At 41.6% G+C, this 18,530-nt stretch overlaps 1 protein-coding gene across 1 annotated transcript in view; it reads left to right on the top strand.

The window, feature by feature from the left end:
- The window catches only part of LOC115400778 (trichohyalin-like), a 40,351-nt gene extending 22,170 nt beyond the window's left edge, over positions 1-18,181 (top strand). Inside the window, exons 4-7 of the mRNA XM_030108797.1 lie at positions 1,753-1,916; positions 8,972-9,053; positions 17,837-17,914; positions 18,085-18,181. Coding sequence (XP_029964657.1) covers positions 1,753-1,916; positions 8,972-9,053; positions 17,837-17,914; positions 18,085-18,181 — 421 coding nt within the window. The remainder of the gene's footprint in view (positions 1-1,752; positions 1,917-8,971; positions 9,054-17,836; positions 17,915-18,084) is intronic.
- Positions 18,182-18,530: the final 349 nt, after the last annotated feature.

Here is an 18,530-nt window from a genome sequence, read left to right as displayed (position 1 = left end):
CAGAATGTTCTATTCCAGTGCTCCAGGTTTCCACGCTTTGCATTGGTTTGTGACTTGATCGTGTGCGTGCGTGCGTGCGTGCGTGCATGTGTGTAAATGTGTATGCATGTAAGTGTGAGTGGGAGCTCGTGATCTTTCATGTTGCTCAAAGTGATTTTCGTTACAACATATTTCATTGCAAATGAGGGAGTTAAGGACAGAGAGGAAGGGATGGAGCGTCGTAACGCATATGCCCTTTTTTAAGGACACTGTGGTTGCGTCAGTCCTGAATTGCCTTTCTCTTTTATATTTGTTCATGTTTGATGTTCCATTAATAAACTAGTAATTATGCATAATATATAATTAATGGCAAAAATCTAACAGCACCTGCCACACATTCACTACATCTGCAAATAACAGAGTGAGAACCAAACAATTTGAGTACTTTTCAGCCCACAAGCTAATATTTGAGAGTGTGAGTCACTGTTAGGCCTAACCTGCTCGTCATTGGAATGGGTGAGGATGATACAGCACCCTTGTAATTGATGGCGCATAGCTGAGAAGCAGATGGCAAATGTGGTGTGTAGGTGTCGAGGGGGCTGTATCTGACTGGACTCCAACCGGAGACTTTAACTTTGCCCTGAAGGACTCGGTCAGAGTTTCCACATTTTGTTCCTCAACTGTGAACACGGACGTCGCACGCAACTTTATCCATACTTGGATCGTTGATGCAGACATCACAGAGGGGAAAAAAACACTTCTTGCGTGCCACACACAGAGCTCGAACACAATGACACAATACCTTTTATGTGGACTGAACTTTGTCTCATTCACATTGTTCTACAACTTCACTTTTATTACAGTTCAAGAATGTCCTTGAAAGTGCAGCTTTACTGTGGTAAGGACAGGTGACGGGTCAGATTACTGAACGTTATTGTGAATTATCCGTGTGTTGACACACTATCAAGTTTACAAGTGGTTTACACTGTTGTCCTTGATGCACTGTTGCAATGTGACATATTTTGAAAGGTCACTCATTTTTGGATGTACGTAGAGAAATGCACAGACTTGTGTGTAAACTTTGCAACACACCGGCTTCATGACCACATTTATACATGGAGTCAGAATTACCTTTAAGACGAGAGCTTCACCTCCAGATGTGTGTGTGGACTTTTGAAACCTCCTCAACACAAATAGAGTTTTACACACAACTCACAACAGCAGGTGCAAAAAGCAATCAAGCATTCAGCTCAAAAATATCTTTGTCAGATTTTTAGTTGGATGTCACAGCGTCATTTACAAGATCGGTCCCTGTTGGATTGTAAATTGAATTTCTTTTTAAAAAACCGTGATGAAAAGTGAGGTTAAAGTAGCTTCATTATCGAACAGCGATGATTTATCCAGGGAGTGTTTTCTGCTGACAGTACACCGTTTGATTCACACGTTGACCCCGAGGGATGCCTACCGCAAGCAGCTTCTATTACTCACTAATAAACACCACTGGAGCAATTGAGGATTAAGAGTCTTAGTCAAAGTATTTTTCAAGAATTCCCCCTCCAGTTCAGGATTCCAACCACAATCTTTCCGAGCCACACCTTCAGTGACTCACGATGTCTGATTCACTTACATAACTCAAACGAATCATACAGACATATGAGGATTAGACTTATATAAATAAATAGTTTACATCTTTACAAACTTTTTGAGAATTAGAAAAAAAACATTAACTCTTGCAGACTTTTTTTCAGCTTTGATTTCATCTGTGTGTTTCAGGATTGTGTGTATGAAGCAAAAACAGGCCCTGCAAGCAACTGTCTTCTTCCTTCGTACTTCTGGCAGCAGCTTCGCAGACATTCGAGGTTTCCTCAGCCAGCTGAAGGAGGCCTGGCTGGCCTTTACATCTCAGATGGTGCAACTCTGTGAACATCTTTTCTCAGGTAACACATGTACACGTACATACAGATTGATAAATATAATACACACGCGCGCGTGCGAGGCTTCACATTTGAAAATACACTTTATCTTAAAAAGCTATATTGTGTTTGTATATGTGTTTAAAGTTAACACACACATTAGTAACCTTAAATAATCTAGTGTTTGTGTGTACATATGCTGTAGGTGGCTCCAAACGGTTGAAATGAAAATGCTGTCTGTCTGCGTTCATCAATGACACTGCCCGAGGGAGAACTAACCTCCAGCTCACCTCATGGGCGGGCCTTTTTCTCTCTGCCGCATGTTCCAAACATTTGTCAACTATGCATGTGCAGCCGTATGCGTGCTGGAGAGAAAAAGATGTTGACAGCGGGAGTGTTTGATTGAAGAATTATGTGAAAGCTGTCTGTTGACTGTATTGATTTGAAGTGAGACGATGTGTTTGTTGAGTGACGTGATCGTGTCAGGCAGGTGTTGCACAAACCAGTCAATACTTTCTGCCCCGTGAAATGCAAGCTAAAAGTCAGGATGTGCAGTGGAAGAAATTGTCTTCTCTTAGAACAATCAACACATTCATAAACTTAATATTATGCCGAAAGCATGCTTATATCGTTACATGCATCTCTGCAAATGATCAGAGCAGGTCCAGACACCAGAAAGTCAAAGAGCACAGGGCATTCTTGCAGTGAGATTGAGACAAATATAAGAAATATTTTTATATCAGTTCAGTAAAGTCGGAAATGACAAGGCTGAAGACAGTCAGAAGAAGACAGACATGATTTACCACACTCATGAAAGGATCTCAAAAAGCAAAGAAATATGCTGAAATGCAGCTGATACTTCACTTCTGAAATGCTCTCAGAGCTGCAGATGTCAATTATTGTTGTTGTTGAGAAATATATTACAGTTTTGGTATTATACCCAGTCAAATAAATATCAAAATGCAGAAGTGAAGCCAGCTATGTGGTTTTCTTTCCTAAGATGCTAGTTTCACAATCACATCAGGAAAATAAATGCAGCAAGGTCTGCATGAGAACTCAAAGTTGGCATTGTTGGACATGTTTTGGTTCCAACAGCTGTTTACTTCAATTGTGTAACTGATTCATCTGTGACTTGCTTTCAGTTCCTTAGTTATCTGTTGCATTAATAGCATCATAAAACTGCTCTAATTTAAAAAGTGAAACACAAATCGAAGTGGTTTGCCTCAGCCAATGTGACTGTTTGTTGGCTACTAAACAATGCTACCTTTCTGTCAAAGTTTTGCGGTTAACATCGAACGCTGAAAGAACAGGGAGGGGAAAATGAGCAGAGTGAAACATGAAGACATTGCTCAGTGTGAATGGATGAATGTGCTTCATGGTTTGAGTTGAGAGGAGAGGAGCGAGCAATCTGGAGGGCTGTGGAATTTTACGGAGAATGACACAAAGACAAGTGATGAGATTAGAGAGAGATGAAGGCATAATTGATCTCTTCTACTTTGTGCAGATGTCAGCAGTTGACTCGCACAACTTGATGTGGAGGTGGTGAACGCAGACATTTGAGACTGTGGGAGAGTTCACTCTGCATTCAAGAGGAAAGACAAGAGACTGACAGTAATATCAAGAAGCAATGTAATGACTGAGTTTGAGTGAGGATAAACAACTGTGTGTTCTAGTGTGTGTGTGTGTGTGTGTGCGCGCGCGTGCGGGTGGGTATGACCGATCTATGAACCACAGCCATCTGCCAGCACCCTGCGCCATAAGACTATATGGTATCTCGTTCCCCGGGAGCCAAATATGTGTGTTGATAGTGACAGCAGCGATATAAAAACCTTCAATTCATTCCTAAAACATCTTAGCTAAGGAATTTTGCTACTAATCGCCCACTACCCCAGCTGTTTCACCACATTTGTCTGTCTGTGCTTTTCCATTTGTCCAGCAGCATGTTTATCTTAGATTTTTTTTTATTTTTCGATGACTTTCAATTCAAAAACAATTTACAAGTCACACTGAGATCTAAACCTCCTTTGCAAGGAAGACCTTCCCAAAGTAACAGTGCAAAATGTTGGGCTAAATATGTGTGTAAAAAGCATTATGTTCGGGAAAAAAGTGGACTACAATTGCTTTTTAAGGTTCATTTGAATTATATCACTACAGTCTTATAAAGCCTTGATGAACAAAAACAGCAGAATTGAAAGCAAAAATATAAAGTAACCTTTTGAGTCTTTTGCTTGATTAAAAGAAAGAAAAAAGACTCCTTTCCGTCTAAGTTTTGCTGCCCATCCATGACTTCTGTTCCACAAAACTGCTGCGGTTCAGAAGCGGGTATACTTTTATTACACATAGTAAACCTGGCAGACACCCAGAAATGGTTGTGGTACCCAAACACTTAAGAATGTGATATTATAGTAATGTAGACGCTCATAAAAATTCCAGGGCACAGCTGTTACTGGATTATTGTGATTGTAAATGTGTGTTAAAGGTAAATGTAAAGGTAGCTGCAATGTGCAGGACTTTATACTGTTGCATACGGCCGTCTGGGTTACTGTAGCTCACCGCTTGTGAACTGTACTGTATATTGTCTCATACCATGTAAATCCTGCCATAATTACACATGCTGTGTGTGTCTGTGTCTGCACAAGTCTCTGTTGCAGTAATATTTCTGTAGTTATGTGTCCCCACAGCTTGTATCATATTTAAACAGTTAATGTTGCTATTCTAATGAAAGTGTTTTAGCTAATCTATGTATTCTTTATTGATGCATCTTATTAGCATTATAGTTATTGTTGTGAGTTGTGAATGATTTTCTTCCTGTATTGTTCGTGTCCCTCTCCTCATGGCAGTTGCTCATGCACGAGGAAATTACTTCAAAGTTGAAGGGTTGAGATTTACTAAGAGAAGCAAGATATTCATTTAATCAGCTCAGCCTTCTAATGTTCTGTTTTAGAGTGTGGGACCTGAGATTGCGCCGACAGTGACCTTTCCCAGTGGACCTACTGTCAAATTAATTGAATAGTTGGTGTCACTGTTTCTTTGAAGCTGCTGTACTGTTAGCTACTTGAAATTATACAGTAATCTGGTATAACCGATGTCCTATTTTATCGTAATTGAGATATAATTGAGATGTAAGCGGTTTTCAGTGTGAAAGACTGCTCCGGGACCTTGTCTGAGTGTGTCAGAAGCTGCTTGGATTCTCCTTTTGCACAGTTGTCTCTTGGACTTGTTAGTGCTGGTCTAAAATGAAGAAAATATCCAGTGAGTGGGAGTTCTCTCTGAGCGAAGATGCCCTGTTGATGGTCGGAGATGACAGAACAACAAAGGAAGCTCAGACAACCACTTAATGTGATCAGATGACAGCGGCCCTCCCTGGTTTAGAGGTGTCATGGGGGATCTTCTTTGGTCCACTCTGTTGTCCTCAGTACCAATGAAGCCACTTTAAAGTGTCATAACGTCTGTTGATGCTGCTGGCTGGACCGTATTCATCACTTCATGACCACAGTATACCATCTTGTGACTGTTACGTCCAGCAAGATCCAGCGAGTGCATGTGATGTCGCAAAAGCTGAACTTCGAACTGGGTTCTTCAACAGAGTGCTTCTGGGATATGACAAAACAGTTCATCGATGTGCTTTCAAAAAGGAAACTGTAGCATTTCTATTTCAGGATGACCACAATTCCAGTGTGTTGTTTTAAGCTTCATCTATGCCACACAAAAAAAAAGAGCTGTTCTTAACAGGAGAGGAAACAAACTGTTATAAGTGAGGTGTTGAACTGCTGGAGTTAGCCACTTCAGCCAATGTCAGCAGGAAGACTTCAAGAAAAATATTTTTCAACAATTTTTGTCATCCATCAAACTTCAGTATAAGTTTGCCCAACTGAGGACTGACATTCCGAACTGACTCTGGGACTGTGGACAGAATGCCAGTCAGTCCAGTCAGTGTTACCTCTTTAATCTTTTATTAAATTCTTCAGATATTAAAATTTTGTTAACTGTTTTTGCCCACTTGGGTAATTGCACTTTTTACTTACTGTCAAGTCGTAATCAAATGTACTCTGCCAATATTTCCAGTGTAATAAAATTCACTGTGACTGCAGCACACTGCAGATCACCGATCCATAACAATACTGTAGAACTAGATAGAGGCCAGCTGCCAGTAATTCTTACAGCCACCTTCTTACACTTTGTGTCCCTGTTTGTTCGCACTGCGGCACATAATAGAAGTGCAGCAGAGAAAGTCAGGCTGACTGGTGTGCTTCCACTGCGAAGTCTTTCTGCTCTACCAAGTATTTATACAACTTTTGCTGTTTGGACACGGTTGTTAGAGTGTGTGTGTGTGTGTGTGTGTGTGTGTGTGTGTGTGTGTGTGTGTGTGTGTGTGTGTGTGTGTGTGTGTGTGCTTCTGTTCTGCTTGGGCGTCTTTGTGTATATGTGGGCCCTTGCGCATTCTTGTTTTTGTCTATGTGTGTGTTTGTGTGTCTGTCTGAATTTGAGTGAGTGTGAGTGTGTGTGTGTGTGTGTGTGTGTGTGTGTGTGTGCATGCTGCTTTACCCCAGCAGACCTTGCCATGTCACAGTGACCAGAAAGCAATTATCGGTGTATTGCCGTTTGAGAAGAGCCTCCTACACCCCCCTTTTTCCTGCTGAAAGAGAGAGAGGGAAAGAGAGAGAGAGAGAGAGAGAGAGAGAGAGAGAGAGAGAGAGAGAGAGAGAGAGAGAGAGAGGAGAAAACAGAGTGATGAAGAAATTGAAGAAAAAAGACAGAGAGGAGAGAGACAGTGTGAAGAGAAATGAAAGAAATGGAAAAAAAAAAAAAAAACCCCAATGAGGGAGAGCGAGGAAAACAAAAGCTTGAACGATGTCAGGCTGACATTTCTGGATCGGTTTGAGAGCTCTCCAGGGCTACAGCCAGCGCGCCCTGCTGCACCTCTCTGAAGGACCCTCACAGACAACTTTCTCAGTATACACACACATGCACATGCGCACACACAGATACAAACACACACTTGTTTTGGTGCACTCCACTTTCTGCACCATACAAACAACCCGGCAGACGCCCACTGCTTTTTGTGTTGTTGAACAATAAGAAGAGGCCACTGTCAGTCTGATTAGACTAAAAGAAATCTGTTGCATAAAGAAAATGCAAATCAGAAATAAGTTATTATGTACTGATTTAAAAAGAAGTTGACAAACCTTTTTGATAATTATGTTACATGAGGCTTTCAGTGAAGCAAACCTTCAATGCTATAAAGAAGCATTTAATGAACAGTCTTTATCCTTCAGCAGAGGTTTTCAGAGCACTGCATGGTGCCTGCAGTGGGAACCTGCAGCACATCTTCAAAACAACTGAGCTGTGAATTTTTCCCTGTGCTTTAAAGTTAAGAGTGGACTTGATTATAGATGAAGATAACCTGGGAAGATAATGTCGGTGATCCAGATAATGATTGTGAAGATGAGGATAATCATGCACATCGTGTTTCCAAAGCATTGTCATTTAAAGCGTGTTGAAAGCTGAGGTCAGTTTGGAAGAGAGCGTGCCTGTTGTGACACACACACAGCGTTTTCTAAGAAAACGGTGGCATGTCTCCAGTCATTCACCATTCGGGCTGGAAAATTAAGTGCTTTTCTCTTGCGTGATATCCACTCCTTCCTGGAGCCGCGGCCTCCAGTCCAGTGCTGCAGTCTGACAAGTTACTGGTCTGACATCAGGTCTAAATATTGCAGTTAAGCGTCTTCCAGGTCGGTTTTTCAATAAATGTATGAATGTATGCCCCATCTGAGAAAATCTGTTAAATTACATCGTGTGACTGCATTTCTTTTCTCACAACCACAGCACATTCACATTCAAGCATTTTGAAATCAGCTGTTAGCAGACAACATGCTCAACCTCTGTACTTACACACAGTATCATGTTGGTGTTTTCTCATCTTTTTTTTTACTTTCTTTTATAGGTTCCTCATTTTGTTTTGTTTCTTTTCATTGTCCCGCATATCTTTTGCACACTTTGACGAGAATATTGTCAGCAGTGAGAACATATATTTCAACTTATATAAGCTCAATTCTGGGAGTCTAAGCACTGAAGTTATTCCAAAATTAAACTCAGCTCAGTCGATTTTTGCATCTCCAAGGCACACAAAGTAAATGTTCTGCAGTCATTCTGATCACTGAGTGAAACTCCAAAACACACTTTCTCTAGGTAGACACATCATTAAGAACAGTATTTAAACTAAAAGAAGCCGAATGTTGAGTCGGATTTCATATGGATGCGTGTAACAATAGAAAGTCATTAAAAAGCTCATTGTTTGTTCAGTTATTTCTACATTCACACTGAGCTGGTCTACTCAGCATACCAAACGAAATCTCAATTGGAAATTCAGTGTTTTCTGTTGCCTCAGAGTTCAGTAAAAATAAGAAATCCCGCATAACAATAGGTGCTGATAAGAGAAAATGTGCTGGAATACCTGACAATATTAGACATAAAGACAACAATGGACAGAGATTGAAGGAAGGAAACAGCAGTGATACTTTGTATCAATCACACAACGTCGACAGACTGTGGTGTACCGTTTCAGTTTCGTGGTTTTTCCCTCAAGCACATTCTGCAGTCTTTCTTCTGAACACACTCCGCTCCATTCCACCCAATATTTCCTTGTTTTTCAGCTGCTTCCCTACCTCTCAAATTCCCACCTTTATTTTTTCGCCTTGCTGCTTCTCTCACTTCTCACCTGTTGTTTTTGATACACTCCCAACTTCCTTTTGTGTTCCTCAGTCTCTACCTGCTGTATTGTTTTCTCTTTCCCAGTCTTGTCAGTCTAGTTTCGTTTGGTATGTAGGGTATCCCCCTGTTCTCAGTCGTGAGTGAATAATGTGATAGGAAACACTACTGACCTTCCTGTTGTGTGTTTTGTTGTCGTTGTTGTTCTCTTGTCTGTCTCTTTCTGTAACGCATCCAGTGTTACAGCCTCTGGTGGCAACATGGGTTTCAGCTTTTATGGTCTTTAACTACAGCCTCACATTGTCAGGTAAACTCACCTGCGTGTGTGTGTGTGTGTGTGTGTGTGTGTGTGTGTGTGTGTGTCCAAACAGAGTTGAGCGAGGAGCTGCAGCGTTGCAGCGTGCAGCGTCAGAAAAAGCAAGACGAGAATGAGTGTCTACTTCACCAGCTGATGTAAGTGTCTACAGTATGTGGCCCCACACACACGCAAGTGCACATGCACTTGCACTTGCACACACTCACACGATTGTATGAAAACACGCGTGCAGATGGGGATGCAGGTGGATTTTGGTATTTGGAATATGCTGGGTGAAGAACAGGTCACTGCAAAGTTGGCTTTATGGATAATTTCCCTCAGCCAATCAAAGCAGTCGAAAAGGCTCAACTGACACCGCCCAAACCAGGAAGTGCTCATGTTCCAAATACCAGGCCTGCTAAGCTGCAACAACAGAGGGCTTGACTTGTATACACTGACAGAAAGGTCTAGTCAGGGCTTTAGGACTTCAGAGTAAATATGCCCTTGTGGCTTTTGAAAATATGCTGATGATGAAGCTCCACCAGTCAAAGATTTTTCAGCTGCTGAGTCTTTTTTCTTCTTTCCGTCTACTTAAAAGCCTGGACCTGTGGACACAAATACACGTAGACAGAGGAATAAACATGTACACCCACAACACACACACTGCTGATTCAGATCTGGGCACTGTAATGTGTGGCAGCAGCATGTTTGATCCAGTCAGCTGTAGGACGGCGGTGACTCATAATGTTTTGGACTGACGTTGTGCAGTGACCAACAGGTCTGTGATCCCCTGCTGTCTGCTTATTTTTGCTTTTTTTGTCATAGGTTCAGAAGAATAGAGTGAAGGCAGGATGGATTGGGTGGAGACTTACAGTGCTCGGGTGGAGGTGTGTGGCAGAAGGATGGGATCCAGAGGGAAAGACTGCTAAGATGTACAGTTTGGGGACAGTGACAAAGCCGGAGGTGGCAACAATGAACAGGATTTAAAAGGAACAGATCAGAGGAGACAGCCAAGGTTGAGCACTTTAGAGATAAATCTTGAGAAGCCCGGCTGAGGCGATATGAAATTGTGCTGAAGGGAGATAGTGGGTGTGTTGGAAGAAGGATGTTGGCACTGGAGGAAGGCCTCAGAGAAGACTCCTGGATGTATTGGCAGATCAGACGGAGGTGGTTGCTGTATGATCGGCAGTGCAGGTCCACAAAGAAGTTGCAACGGTTGCTTTGCAAGTTGCTTTAAAACCTGTTGGACACATTCAGGTTTAGGATATCTTTGATGAATCCTTAAGATTTTGTCCAGGAACATAATCATACTCAAACATTCAGTTTGTACAGATGCACTCAGCTGAGTGCCTAAAATGTTTTTTTGTTTTTTTTTGTGGTGCTCTGTCTTCCCTCCTCTGCATTATGTTGGTTCCCATCAGAAGGCTTTCAGAAACAGAGCATAGACACAGACTGTTTACCCTCTGACTCAATCATTTTCCTGCTTTTGTGCTTCTAGTATAGAGACGTGCAAAAAACCATTTGGGTTATAGTTGCAGTTCTGGATGTGTTGTCCTTCTATGTGTGAATGTGGCTCCAGCACACTGATGTGTCTTTATATGTTTATTGTTTAACTGTTCTGTTCACACCTCATATATGAGACCAGCTTAGACAAAAAAAAGTACAATTGAATTATGCAGATATTCATGCTCCATATCAGTTTTTATTTTAGCTATAGCACAGTAGGCAGAAAACATTCAAAGTCTTCAACTGAATACTCCGGTTTACATGTTATCAGACAACTATTATTCAGACTTGATCGTTCACAAAACCCAGACAACCACAGCGACAATCTGTCTGCTTGAACCAACACTCTGGTGCTCTTTATTTGGAATATTAATAAATCAAGCTCAAAATGGGTAAAACACCCGTTTTGTTATGAGAATCCATGTAAATTTGTTGGATACATCCTGTAGTTTATTAGGTTAAAAAGCCATATTCATATTCATATTCACATCATATTCTCTTGATATGTTTCATGCTGCACAGTCACAATAGAACATTGCATGAATCCTCCATTCCTGAGTGTTTGAAGTGTATTGTGGCCTGTATTAACAGACTCGGACTGTATTAAACACAAACTATTTTTATGTGTATATGAACAAGTGATGTAGATAACTTGCAATCCCCCAACAAGAGAAAATTCAAACTTTTTAGCTTTGAAACAAAATCACAGCCAGTGCTCTTCTTTATGGACAGTATTTTGTGGTGTTTTGTGCGTTGACTCAGTTTCAACAGTCTTCAATATTTGGTTTTATCATGATGATGCTCATCTCTGTACAGTAGCAGTATTTCCAAATGCTTGTTTATTGCTACATTACTTAAGTTGTAGTGTGTAGTTTCAATGCCTTAATCTCATTTTGATGGTGTTCCTCCTGACATTTGGCTCTGGACCTCTTCAGAAGCGTGCACGCAGACACAGGAATACCCTCCTCCACAAAGGGAGTCAATGTTAAATGTTGGCTGTATCTTATAATCTACTTGGCCTGACAGACTGTGGATTAAGCCAATAATTGATTCCCTAATGTTTCCTCCCTCTCCCCTATAAGCTACCAATCATTCTGTCTCATCCTTTTCCTGTTTTTTTTCTTAGAAGTGACTGAATCCTACTCTTCTCTCCCTTCCTAAACAGTGTCAGTGCTGCCTCCTTCAGTTAAACGATAGATTATCTCCTGCAGAATGGGTCAGGGAGTTAAAATTCTGTGTACATACAATATATGTAGAATATCGTGCAGCATGTGTTTTATACATGCAGTACATGGACGAACTTAAGAAAAACATGTCACTTTAAGTTTATTTCTGGTTTCTCAGTATTTTTGCAAGATGGAGTGTCTTTGGAAAAATATGAGTATTCATGAAGTCACAAACACATTTTCTACAGTTGTAAATGGTTTTTTGTTTACATGTTAATTTAAGCCTTGGACACGAGCTGACTGGCAGACCTCAGAATAAACATTCCTTTGTGGCTGTCGGTTGCCAAATTTCCCTTCTTTCACATGCATTTTCTCCTCTTTTGTCTGTGTCCTTTGCTCGTCTGTTCAATTTTTCGATCTCTGTTGATCATAATTGTAGCAGGCTTTTATCAAACAGATCACTCATCATCCCTTCCATAGTTTCTGATCTGTTTTTAACAGATTTTTTTATGTTTTGGTATATAATTGAAGTCAACTAAATATCCAGTTTTGTTTCAACTTAAGTTACTGTGATTGATAAAAATGTATATCTACACCTATCTATTCTTTTTAGCACACATTTTTCATGTTGCTGAGTACAAGCGTGAAAACGTGAGTTTGACTTTGTTCTACGTACATGTGCGTGAAATATGCACATCCACCCAACACAGTGGGATCAGTGCTGAGACAGGGAGGATGGAGGGGATGTTTGCAGTCTCACGCGACCCCCCCAGACATATGGACATATGCTATAGGGGGAATCGGCCTAAAGGTTGCATAAGTTGTGTGTGGAGGATCAGGCAGCCATACTCAAGTCTGTGACTTTATTACAGGATAAGGAATCTGTGCATGTGTGCGTGCATGCGTGAACATATGGAGACATGTGTTTACCACCATTGTGTGGATCAAGCTCCATTTATGCGCTCTCAGTGTGGACAGCCTTTGTCCTTTATGCAGCTACTTTGCATTTTACAGATAGATTACCACAAACAGAGTTTTACCGTTATTAAGTAGCAATGATGGTTGATCAGAGTAAGTCAACGGAAAATAAATGTAAGTCGGTGTGAGAGCATGCATGTGTATTTTTCCCGTTGTGTGAAGTTTATGCAGTAACTGCAGATGTCGTGAATTCCAACGTACTCTGCAGAGTCGTGGATGAGTATCTTAAATTATTAAGAGTGACTTATGATGTGGAGTAACTCATTCTCCAGGCCAAAGATGCTGACGCTTTGTCTCAAGTCAGCTGACTACTATAATGCCCTGGTCCCCCCAAAAACACATCTCACAGCTTCAGCTTCTCCAGAACTCAGCTGTTTGTGTGCTGACGACGACCAGAAAGCAAAATCAGATTACACCTATTTGGCTCCCATGATGTTTTAGGATTGTTTTTAAGGTTCTTTTAAAGGTTCATAAACATCTTGATCATTTTACGCCGTCTTATCTTACAGATTTACTTTTATCTCTTGAACCTTTACAAACCCCCAGCCCCGCCAACGCCGGCCTTTTTATCAGTTCTCTGTTGATACAAGAACCTACGGTGAGGCTGCTTTCCAGCATGACACACCACATTTATGGAAATGTCTGCTGGAGAACCTGATGACTGCCAAGAAAGTTCATGTATTTTTAAAAACAGGCTCAAGATCGTCTTTTTTTTAATAAGGGTTTTAACTCATGTTTCCTTTTACCGGTTGTAGAGTTTGATCATTATTATTTAGAATAGAATAGAATAGAATAGAATAGAATAGAATAGAATAGAATTATTTAACTTTAGCATTTTGTTCAAAAAAACCTTTGTAAATGAAGTTTGATTTGATTCAAAACAAAAACAACAAAGTAGTGTTCTGCCAAATATTTTTGCGGTTATCTTCATATCGGATCCTGCTTTACTTTGAGGGCTCCGTATGAAAATCCTATTCTAGAATTCAGACTAGCAGCGGAATAACAGCAGTTGTATTTTATAGAATGATTAATAACTTAGTAACTGTGATTTCTGTGAAGTTCTTTGACATGTGAGAGCCTGAGGGACACACTGCCACCGTCTCCAAGATCACATTTGTTGAGAGACAGATCACAAGTGCAAAATAACCCAAAGGGAAAGTTAATCATTACAGCTGCTCTAACAATACTGCTATTGGAAGTCAACAAAACCTCCAGAAATGAATTAATGGGCCACTCGTGGTGAAAGGGGCCTCTGATAGATCCATGGGGGGAGTTTAAAAAATATCTTGTCTTGTGCTTCGAGCATATGATTTTTTTTTTTTTTGGGTTCCTATCATGTCTACTTTCCTGCAACTATTTATTTATTTATTTATTTATTTATTTATTTATTTATTTATATTCAACCTTTTTTGGCCATTCAAGCACATTTGGCAAGTCATTCATTCAGCCAATCAATCATTTCAGCAGTTTATATTTTTACTGAAAGAGAATCCTGACACGTCATGGAGTTATTATTCAAGGGACACACTGTAGATGGCACAATCTTCGACGCACACGCTTCTTTCTGTTTTCTCTCTCCGCTCCACGCGTGGCAGACCGCCAAGCGAGGTCTAGACGGAGCTCCAGATGGGACGTCGGAGTTGATCGGCTCACCCTCCTCTCACGGTCCAGTTGATTGGTCACCCTCTTCCACATCTGCCGTTTGTGTTTGTTTGTGTGTACATGCTGTACTCTTTCAGCTTCTCTGTGCATCTTATCTGCTCCACAACCGCCCATAGCTTTCGATGCTCTTTCCACATCCAAAGAACAATAACTGTTTATGTGAGGGAGGAGTTGCCGTGACAACTGGTCAACCTTTGACCCTCCCATCCCCATCCAGCGTCACGATTTCACACCTGTTGTATTTCTGTGGCGCCAGCCTGTTGCTCTGGTAACACATATACACACATCTTTCAGGGGCGGTCTGAGGAATTTGTCTGATCCGAGCGTGCAATCTGATCAGCACGCCAGAGGGACACTCAAGGGCAGCTTGTTTTGTCATCAGCGGTTACACTCACATGCATTCTCTTCAAGATCTCCTAGCATGTCGGTAATCTCTGTGTTACACATTCACTCTCCGTAAGGCGCCTGAATGGAGACGCCTGTGATTTTTTTTATCACTTTGAGCATCTGTTTTTTGCCAAATATACAAGTCATACTTCTGGCCACTGAACATATCTGCAGGAGTGGTGGGAGGTCGTGAACTGGCCGTGGTGAGATGCTTCGACAGCGTTTGTCAGTGGCTCAGCGAGAGCTTCACCCACGTCGTCCCGTAACATCTGGATGATGCGTATGTGAAAGGCGTCGGGAGGCTTCCTTGCTGCTCTCTGATTGGCAGGAGACACTGAGCTCATCCTTTCATCGGAGGATGAGCGCATGGATCATCCAGCGCAGACGCGGGCCCGGTTGAAAGGATGGATTAGAGGGAAGAGAGGGATAGATGAAAGATAGGACGGACGCACTAAGCAAGGGGGAGAGATGAAAGAGTTGATGGTGGAATGAGTGAAGGTCAAGAGAGAAAGAGCAAAGGATTGATGTGATTGATGTGATACAGCTTGTTTTCATAAGGCTGATGCATGCCGACTGCTCTGTGTGTGTGTGTGTGTGTGTGTGTGCGCGCGCGCATGCCAGAGTGTGAGTTTGTGTGAGCTTTGCGTCAATGTACGTTTGTGATTATTGACAGTTGAAGATCTATTGATCTAAGGGTGAATCCAAGGACTCTCTGTCCCACGAGCTCTTCCTTTGCCATTTCAGACACCCGCATAGAAACAGCCTTTCTTCTGTTTGTACGTTAGACTGCTGTTTATCTAATGTTTGATAAAATCAGTCACAGCCCTACAGGAGGAGAGAATCTTCCTTTTTCTTTCTCTCATTCAAAAAAGTCTCCCTTTTCTGGTTTGTCTGTTTCTGTTCCTCACTATTTTTTAAATAATTTACCATGTAAACACTCAATAAATGCTATTTTCCTGAAATGGTGAGAGCTTCTTTGGACCGTCTGCCTCCTCCGTGCTGCGCCCGAATCAACGGCAAACACACATTTTCCTTCGCTTTAATCTGGAGAGGCACGCCCATGTGTTTTGCTCGCTCCGATTCACTTTCATGACACATTCTTTGACTGGTTGACACATCTAATTACACAGAGGAATATATCTAGCCAAGAAGGTAGATTTAAAATAGATTCTGTTTAGCATTCACAAACAGCTGATTACCCGTCTTTATAGCCAGCTGAAGGCTGCAAATATGTGTTCTATGTGCAGTCAGTAATTTGAGCGATCGGTGTTGTCAAGCTGTGATTATGCATGCTACATCTAGTGGGGCTACCTTAATTAAAACTCGTGCAATGCAGAAGCCTTTTCACTCCCTGTCATGAAATGAGGGCTGCGTCTTGTTTCGGGTGGAGACGGTGACATCCTGAGGTCACCAGTTCACGCAGTGTGCTCCATGGAAAATTAGAAGACACTTTGAATGATTTTATGCTTTTTACACTGAAACCCTCATGCTGGGATTGTAACTCGCTCTGACACACCGCCCACTTTCTGTACCATGTGCATGCAGTTAGAAAACTACCCAGAATGCTCTGCCACTCTTAAGCTGTACTGCACTTGACGGCACACTGAAGCCTGAGTGTTTCATGAAAACACGTCTAACTTCTAACTCAGTCCAACAAACCTCCCTCGTTCTCTCCGAATGACGTTTTCACCTCTTCACTTCTTAAAAAAAAAAAAAAAAAAGGAAAGAAACAGAGGCCAGAATATTAAGAATACAGAAAGTGGTTGAAGAAGACAGAAGACAAAATGAAGCAAGAAAGCGGGACCAGAGAAAGGGATGACTGTGGATAAACAGGCATGATGTAGACACACTTACACGAGCTGCGTGTTTCCGTGCATGCGTACGTGCGCATGTTTTTCCAAACATCAACCGATGAATGATAATTTTGCTGTTAATTTTTGGAAAATATTCCTCAGACTTACTGTGTGTTCCTTCAGGCACCGGGATACTGCTTTGTTTCAAACATTTCTTTCTGGTATTATGAAAGTAATCAAGATTAATCACAAATTCTTTTTTTTTTTTTACTTGTCTGCTGGCTTATGATCAAGCAAGTACATTAAAGTTAATTTTCTTTCAAATGTCCTGTTTCCTTTTTGCTGTTGTTTAGATATCAAACTCTGTCATTTACTTTATGAGTTTAGATCTTCTTGGTATTTCGTCCATTTAGGTTTCTATGTGTGTAGATAGATAGATGTTGCCTGTACCGTTTATTATTTGAGCTAATTTTCCAGTTTTCAATAAATACTGTTCTTGTCAAAAAAAAAAAAAAGAAAGTAAAAAAAAAAAGCAGGAAAGTTAGACCAAAATTATGCAGATGCAGCTCTGTTGCATGTTTTGTTTAAATCCCCGTTAGTGAAATGTGCAAAAAAAAAAAAAAATTCCACACAGTTGTCAGAACGATCTTAAGGATTGGAAGTGAAAACAGGCCGTCTGCCTGTGAGCTCAGACATGCAGGCTCTCTCACTCTGTATCCTCATTGCGTGTCGTTGCAAGGTCACAGGGCTAGACAGCCAGTAACACACACAAACACACACACACACACACACACACACACACACACACACACACACACACACACCCATATTAACTGATCATGCCGCCAGAGAGGGGATTAGGCTGAGAAGCCGACAGGGTTAGGAGGGTTAGGGTAAAGTCTGTGTGTGATGTGTTTGTGCACAGAAGGAAAGAGTACCACATCCTATCATGGCACACAGAATTAAAACTGATTTCCAATTTACTTTCTCAAGAACGAGGCAGCAGCTGCAGACGGAAAGAGAGGTGATCTTGAGCACATGGAGCTGGTGTCTTTTGAACTATAAATATTCAGAATTACACGTGGCAAGCAAGAGCACTTGTCAAACCCGAGAAGTATACAGGAAGCTTTCTTGAACTTATGCTGATCCCAGAGGGAGAATTCATTGTTAAACTTGGCTCCGTCCACATGGAGAACGAAGCGTAGGAGTACACAAAATGCTAGTTGTATGGATTTGATATCTTGCTCAAGCGCTTTCCGGTGACACTTGAGATTTTGAAAACATATTTGGGGAGTAAATATTATATTTCCCACTGCCTGAATGTTGGTGCAGTTGACGCGAATTGCGTTTTTTTAGCAGGCATTGTTTTGTTTCCAGCAGTAGATCTTCTCTTCTGACTCAACAAATGGTGAAAGCTGAGTGTCCGTGCTTTGCACTTTGTGTCTCCAGGGAGCAGAGGAGACTGAGAGAGGAGCAGCTGTCTCAACAAGAAAACTCCGAGAAGGAGCACACAGAAAGTCTACTCCGGTTTGCTGATCTCTATTATTTTTTCTTTTTTTCCACATTTGTGTTTCATATCACAAAATGTGTATTTTGTAGACTCAAACTTTCACACTACTTTTACCCATTACACTCATTCTCCTAAAAATCACTCTCTTTCCCTGCTAAATTGCTCCTCTTCATCCATATCCTCCCAGAGAAAGGTGTGTGTTGGCTCTGCTGGAGATCTGCCGCTGGATCAGGGGAGATCTTAGGCCGCGTAAACTGCTGGTGACACGGCGGAGTCTCGTGTGAGGCCGGCGCGACAGATGGAAGCACTTCTTAGTTGGCGTGGAGTCATGTTACGCACACTGCCACACACACACACACACACACACACGCACATTCATCTGTGCACAGAGGCACACTCACAATGTAGATACGCAGAGACACAGTGGCACTTCTGTTGGAGCACATCACACTAATACACAGGCAAACACATGTGTCTCACAGATACACACACACACACACACACTAGCCACATGTGTGGACCTACAGACAGGGTCTCTCATCTTTCCGTGCAGGCGTTAGATGTATTTAGGGTGTGTATTTTTTCACATGGTTTCTGCTGGTATTCCTCTTCTGAGCCACCGGCAGCCTGGTG

This window comes from Salarias fasciatus, chromosome 14 (genome assembly GCF_902148845.1).
Source record: "Salarias fasciatus chromosome 14, fSalaFa1.1, whole genome shotgun sequence".
NCBI classification, from domain to species: domain Eukaryota; kingdom Metazoa; phylum Chordata; class Actinopteri; order Blenniiformes; family Blenniidae; genus Salarias; species Salarias fasciatus.
Note: the sequence above shows the minus strand (reverse complement) of the source record. Positions and strands in the feature narration are given on the sequence as shown.